At 42.7% G+C, this 6,923-nt stretch overlaps 1 protein-coding gene across 1 annotated transcript; it reads left to right on the top strand.

The window, feature by feature from the left end:
* Nucleotides 1-2,464: 2,464 nt before the first annotated feature.
* Nucleotides 2,465-5,769, top strand: LOC136485090 (cytochrome P450 87A3-like). The gene is made up of 9 exons (XM_066482036.1): nucleotides 2,465-2,700; nucleotides 2,853-3,177; nucleotides 3,324-3,470; nucleotides 3,634-3,885; nucleotides 4,010-4,099; nucleotides 4,911-4,989; nucleotides 5,121-5,227; nucleotides 5,346-5,476; nucleotides 5,679-5,769. Exons 1-9 carry the CDS (start codon nucleotides 2,465-2,467, stop codon nucleotides 5,767-5,769), a joined length of 1,458 nt encoding a protein of 485 aa, XP_066338133.1.
* The last annotated feature ends 1,154 nt before the right edge of the window (nucleotides 5,770-6,923 follow it).

Consider the following 6,923-nt stretch of genomic DNA (forward strand, 5'->3'; position numbering starts at 1 on the left):
ATTTCTGTATGATGATGCCATGGTATGCAAGAGGTCCATGCAATACACCGTCATCCATTCCTCTTCCAGCAGTAATGTCTCCAAAGCAGAGTACAACGTGGTACTAAATGTAAAAGGATATCTCTTTTTTCATAGTAGTATACCAAAAGAGATTGATGGCATAAGATGATAGAGGTGGGTCATTCAATCGGCATATCTTTCTTTTCTCAAATGGAGACATTGGTTGCATAGTGATATGTGTAGCTCCTTACAAATCACTTAAAAACTTCTCTACTGAAAGTGGTACTAGTAGAAAAAATAAATTAATGCAGCAATATCCCTTCTCTATATGGATGAATCTTTATTTGTCATGGTTAGTAGAAGTTCATACATATAACAACAGCTATATATATGAAAAAAAAATCATTAGTGAGAGCCCACAACAGTTGGCAAGGATAAATAAAAGTTCATACATGGTGGTAGGCTTAGAACCACATATGACAAGGCTCTCAAGTACTCTGTCTGTCCCAATCCAAAAGACAGAGAACCTAATATATTTACGGAGGTCGGGATGGTACATATTGGAAATATTTGGGATAAATATAGCATGCACCACCACTATACTATTTTGCTAAGCTATAAGAGGTATAAACATACATAGCTAATTAAATATAAAAAATATATTTCCAGAAGAATGATGAGAGTATAGGAAAAACCATTTAGACCATGGTTGTCTTCTAAAAATCAGAATAATACCATAGTTATTCATCGGTACTTACTTCCTGCATTTAAAATTTGAGGTACTTGGTGCTTGCCGCTGTAGCTTGCTCGTTTACTGTTGCCTCCCTGGTTGGTCGGTGCCTCAGCCTTAGCTGTCCTGCACTGCGCAAAGGGGAAGATGGAGGGAGGGAGGATCTGGGTGAGGAGCCATGAGACGGAGGACGGATCTGGGTGACGAGCCATGAGACAGAGAAGAAGAGGGTGAGGTACCTCCAGATCTGGCCGCCAAGCCGATCCGCCGAGGAAGAGGCCACACGCGCGTGCAGACGGAGGCGTCGAACACAGGCACCTAGGGTTTCGATGTTTCGTCGAGCCCAGGAGCGCACGCGGACCAGTGGGAGGAAACCGCGGCAACGGCCACCTGCGGGGGCTCGCTGGCGCCCGTGCACCGCCGTCCCGCCCGCGCCGTTCGCCGGCCAGTGCGCCGCTTCATCGCGAGAGAGAGAGGGGAAGGTGAAAGCAGAGACGGACGAGGGGACCAGCACGCCGACACGTCAGGAGAGAGGGAGAAGAAGGGACGACGGGGGCGGAGGCGGCGGGAGCGGGACCGGTGGGGGCAAAAGTACAAAATCTATTTTGGACTACTTTCTCCTCCGTCATCTCCCTATGCTTGGCCCAACAACCCACTTGCCCGATGGGCTGCTCAGCATGGCAGGCTATCACCAGCACGCAGCGACCTCTCGCACGCAAGCTGCAAGTGCCCGGTGTTCCCTTCTTATTTAATCCCACATGGCTTAAATAGATAGGAGCAAGGGAGCCAATGGCGTATATAATAGCATCCAGGCGCACCCTCCCACCCTCTGCATAGAGTTCCATGCTAGGTCTATTGGGCCAATAATTTTGGTTTAAACTGCTGTGGTATGCACTCCCAAACCCTAAATTGCGTATATATACATGAATACAATAATGAGCTGCGTGTTAGTGGGTTGGCCTTGCGAGACAGTCAATTGTGACTGCCTCCATAAATAAAAACATCCGCCTCCATAAATCCTGAGGCATTTTACAAGACGGTTGAATTTTGTGACCGTCTCGGTTAATGTTTTAGCAGTGTCTCATAAAATCATTTGTGAAGTACTGTATTGTGATCCCAAGGATGCTCTGCTTGCGATGTATAATGTGTATCACACTTGTCGGGATACACGGTAACATCTTGTGTGAGAGCAATTTGTTTTTCCTTTCAAAAATGAGATGCCTAGTTCTGATTTTCTTAACAGCTCGTGGAATCTTATCCTAAATCTATTCCGAAGATAATGCACAATGCGCCGGGAATGCACTAGGAAATTAGCTACACGACATGTACAGTTCTGATGACTTGAACGAAATATAATGGAAGATTGGCAGCGTGACATGGACAGTTCCAACAACTCATCATGAAGCAACACCAGAGATAAATGCGCCATGCGCCGGGCGTGCAAACTAGAAAATTGGTAACGTGCCATGCACAGTTCCAACTTGCACGAAATGAAGAATATATATAAGCAACGTGGCATGCGGAATTCCAACTTGCAAGCTATACATCTCTATGGTCAACGTTTGGGTTCCAACTCAGCACTTTTGTCAAAAAAAAAAAACAGTAGACCAGAACCGAGGGCCAAATGGTGACTGTACACATCACACTTCTCCCCTATATAAACTGCTAGAAATCTCCACTTTACATGCAAGCTAGACAAACTGACTAGATCGAAAACTCTAGTCGCACATAGAGATGGAGGGTAGTTCGCTGCTGGCCAATCGGTCATACCTAGTTCTATGTTGTGTCACGGTGGTGATTGGATGGTTACTTCACTGGGCGTACAGACGGGTGAGTAACCCTCCCCCATGCAACAAGGTGATCCTTCCTCCTGGCTCCATGGGCCTCCCCATCATCGGCGAGACCCTCCAATACCTCAGAGTAAGCCACTCTATCGACATGCCAAGCTTTTACCGCCAACGACTGAAGAGGTGATGACATTCATGTGACTCTTACTTCCACTCTGCCCTTACAGTTTCTACTTAATTGTTCTAGCTCTCACTCATTACGCATGTTAGAGACGCTCATATATATACATATAGTTTAATTGTCTCTGTTGCTGCCGTTGCTACATGTAATATAGGTACGGCCCCGTTTTTAAGACCAGCCTAGTGGGGCAGCCTCTCATCGTCTCCCTTGATCATGAATTCAACCGGTTCATTTTCCAGCAAGAGGGCAAGCTGTTCAGGTGCTGGTACCCTGCGACAGCAAACAGCATATTCGGCCAGAAGAGCCTCATCACCTACACCGGTTCCGTCCACAAGTTCACCCGCAGCTTCGCGTCCAAGCTCTTCGGCTCCGAAAACCTCAAGCAAGCACTCATCCACGAGCTGGAGGACGCCATGAAGCAGGGCTTCGCGGTATGGGCCGCCAAGCCTAGCGTCGAGGTGCACGACGCACTAGAAGATGTAAGTGCATGCGTGCGTGTGCGATGCCGAGTGTGCAAGATATTTTAGTTCCATGTATAATAATAATATAATCTAGGGTTTGTATATAACGTCTCGACGATGATGATGCACGCTTATTTGCTACGGGACCATTGATTTGTGGACAGATGATATTTGAGCTGATAGCCAAGAAGATGATCAGCACTGGTCCCGAGGAGTCAAGAGAGCTGCGAAAGAATTTCGTAGAGTTCTTCAAGGGGATCCTCTGTGTCCCCATATACTTTCCTGGGACATCATTTTACAAGTGTATGAAGGTACATGTATATGTTTGAACTTTGTTAATTTGGTCAATTGGTCTGAACGTCGTTGTCTACGTCTAGTACCAATTAACCCAACAGTAATTAATCAGGACGCGGCACTTATTACAATATTCATGGTACGATATTAGATTATATGTGTTATTCCTTTTGCTCGCAGGGAAGGAGAACTGCGCATAAAAAACTGACTGATTTGCTGAGAGATAGATTAAGTACACCTGAGAAGAAACACGGTGACCTTCTTGACCTACTTGTTGAAGAACTACAAAGTGAAAAGCCGGTGATAGATGAGGCTTTCGGTATAGACGCACTCGCTGCGCTCTTGTTTGCCAGCTTTTCGGCAGTATCAGGAACCCTCACCCTAGGTCTCAAGTTGCTCAATGATAACCCTCAAGTTGTCGAGGCGCTCAAGGTTATCATTATATTTGTTCTACATTCATCTAAATATGTTCTGTCTCCTCAGAAAACTATTTATAAGCAGACGATTGAGAACTGCATATGTTGTAACTGTGTTGAACTTTATTTACCATTTCTAGGAGGAGCATGAAGCAATACTGAAGAAAAGAGAAGACAAGAATTCGGGGTTCACATGGGAGGAGTACAAGTCGTTGACATTCACAACACAGGTGACTCAACTGAAATGTACATAAATTAGTTGTCCATTTTCATCATTATAATAAGGATAAAGTACATTTTTCAATCACGAACAACACACACCGTAGTCCGGTTTTCAACCTTAAACTATGAAACCAGGTAACGCATACCCTCCAACTGTCGATACCGAAAAAATTTGGTCCTCTGGTTGACTTCAAAAGTATTTTCTATTTTCTAATAATAATAAAAATCTGATTTGACCTCTAGAAATTCATAATTATTTTATTTTAAATCATAAAAATATGAACCTAGTTCCTATATTTTCTTCTAAAACTTCCATCTATCTGTTGGTGCTATATTCAAAATTATTCAGATCTTACTGCTTGTTTTAAATAAATAACAACCACAACTACAAGCAATAATAGGAACAGAAACAAACCAATTACAAATACCTATATATAGATCATAAATAAGTAGAGAACATTTTTAGAATAAACTAGTACTAGTTTCATATTTTCCTAATTCAAAATAAATTATTTATGAATTTTTATATAATAAATCAGATTTTTACTATTTTTTCCAAATAGAAAACCATCTTTGGAACCATCATGAGGACCATATTTGTCCGGTTTTGAAATGGAAGGGGGTCCATTACTGGTTTTATAGTTTACGGATAAGAATCAGACTACCACACCCGTTTCACGTTGAAAAATGCACTTCACCTTTATAATAACTGCTACGTGAAGATTTTGGTGCTTTCAGCACTTGACGGCATTACAAGTTCTACGTGCTACTTTTCAGCACTGCTGTCCTTTAACATGATTGACTTTATTCTGCCTGAAGGTTATGAATGAGCTTAATCGGATGAGTAACCCCGCCCCCGGAATTTTCAGGAAAACTATAACAGATGTGCATGTCAATGGTACATTTTGTCCACAACTCTATGAAAACCCCAGTTTATATACATAGTAACATTTTCAGTGTGAACTTATTTGTTTGGAGTTAACAACTAATAAAGTTGATCTCTCAGTTAATAGTTCATTTCTCATGCAGGCTATACAATCCCTGCCGGGTGGTTAATCATGATTAGCCCCATGGCAGTTCATCTAAACCCAAAATTGTTCGAGGATCCACTCAAATTCGATCCATGGAGGTGGATGGTCAGTAGAAAAATGCTGCATTATTTCATTCCCAACTTGAAGCTTTAACTGTATCAGTCAACATAAAATTTTTTATCTTTATTAAACTTGTGCGTGGATATGGTCTCTGCAGACACAGGACGAGACAAAACGAAGCCTGCAGCAGAGGAATTTCATGCCTTTCGGAGGAGGCATAAGGCTTTGTGTTGGGGCAGACTTCGGCAGACTTTTTATTTCACTTTTCCTCCATGTTTTAGTGCCAAACTACAGGTACAGAGTTTGTGTGTGCGACGTCCCTTACTTCCTCTCTCTGATTAGTGATGAAACGGACCAGCCCGCGAACACTCATAGGCTTAATTAGTTGTCGTGGGTTGTCGAGTTAATCACGTCTATATGTGGGTTTATGGGCTAATCCATCACTATATCAACCTATGAATGCAGCATTTCTGATGAGGAATTCTGTTGTTTGCAGATGGATTGAGATAAAAGGAGGAGGAGTAACACGCGTCGGGGAGATGATGATTCCTGAGGGCTATCACATCCAACTTATTCCTACGACCTAGCTAGCGAGACAATATGTCCAGACAATTTCTCCATGTATTCTAAATTTTTATCCTGTAATAAATAACAAGTGTAAGACAAGGCAGCAGTGTGAGCTTAACACTACTTTCTTTTTTTTATCAGAAAAAGGAGGGGTGTGACCCCCTACTGTGCTTTATTGAAAAAAAGGAGCAAAAATTCAGTACAAAAGTTCAAGAGACAAAAAATGATACAAAGAAAATGAGGAAAATTACACATAAGTTTCTAGCCATAATACTATTTGGGGTTGATATTTTCCTTTGCTCTTAGTATAACTAAAGCAAACTCTTCTTTAAAGATATCTTTGCATCACTGAATCGAAGCTGGGACGTTTCTGAATATAATATCATTCTGGATTGTCCAAATGGACCAGCACATCGTGATCACGATTTCCATGAAGAAAGGTACCCTGAGCTGATCTTTGAGGCTGACTATGATTTGCAGGAGGTCGGTATGAGCTGGGATGAAGAGATTCAAACTGTTCCAGCAGTCCAAAGCAAAAGGGCAGCCCACAAGGAAATGTAGGAGGGTCTCTTTGGTACTGCTTGTGCAATGCACACAGCTATAATCTGGTAGCAGCATAGTCTTGCGTCGAAGCAAATTGCGAGTACTGAGCCCATCTTTGAGCACAAGCCAGAAGAAGAACTTACGCTTATTCTGACAAGAGGATTTCCAAAGCCATCGAAAAGCTTGATGAACTGATGTATGGCCAATGAGAACCGGATAAGCTTTGCTTAATGAAAACGCCGAGGAGTCCCATAAATAGAACCATTGGTCTGCTTGCTGCTGAATGTTGATGTTTTGGACCAAAGTCCCTAGCTCCTGAAACTGAACATAGGCCTCAGCTGAAAGGGGCAGATGAAAGAGAGAATATAGAACAGGTGTGCCCTGCAGCCTGTCAATCGAAATGTATGAATCCTTTGCAAAAGAGTATAATTCTGGGTAGACTTGTCGCAGAACTCTGCCATTCCAAAGATCCAGCCAGAAAAAACAAGATTTGCTGTCTTGGATATGTACCATAGCCATTCCTTTAAAAGAATCCAAAAGTTTTAAAATGTCTCGCCACCAAAAAGAGCCCCTGAAGCTATTGGTGGGTCTAGGGAGCTTCCCATCTGCATAATATATACCTGTTCCAGAC

This window comes from Miscanthus floridulus, chromosome 10 (genome assembly GCF_019320115.1).
Source record: "Miscanthus floridulus cultivar M001 chromosome 10, ASM1932011v1, whole genome shotgun sequence".
Classification (NCBI taxonomy): Eukaryota; Viridiplantae; Streptophyta; class Magnoliopsida; order Poales; family Poaceae; genus Miscanthus; species Miscanthus floridulus.

Coding starts and splice junctions, on each gene's coding strand:
- LOC136485090 (XM_066482036.1), top strand. CDS start 2,465: ATGGAGGGTAGTTCGCTGCTGGCCAATCGGTCATACCTAGTTCTATGT. Junction 3,471..3,633: donor CATTTTACAAGTGTATGAAG/GTACATGTATAT, acceptor TTTTGCTCGCAG/GGAAGGAGAACTGCGCATAA. Junction 5,477..5,678: donor GTTTTAGTGCCAAACTACAG/GTACAGAGTTTG, acceptor TGTTGTTTGCAG/ATGGATTGAGATAAAAGGAG.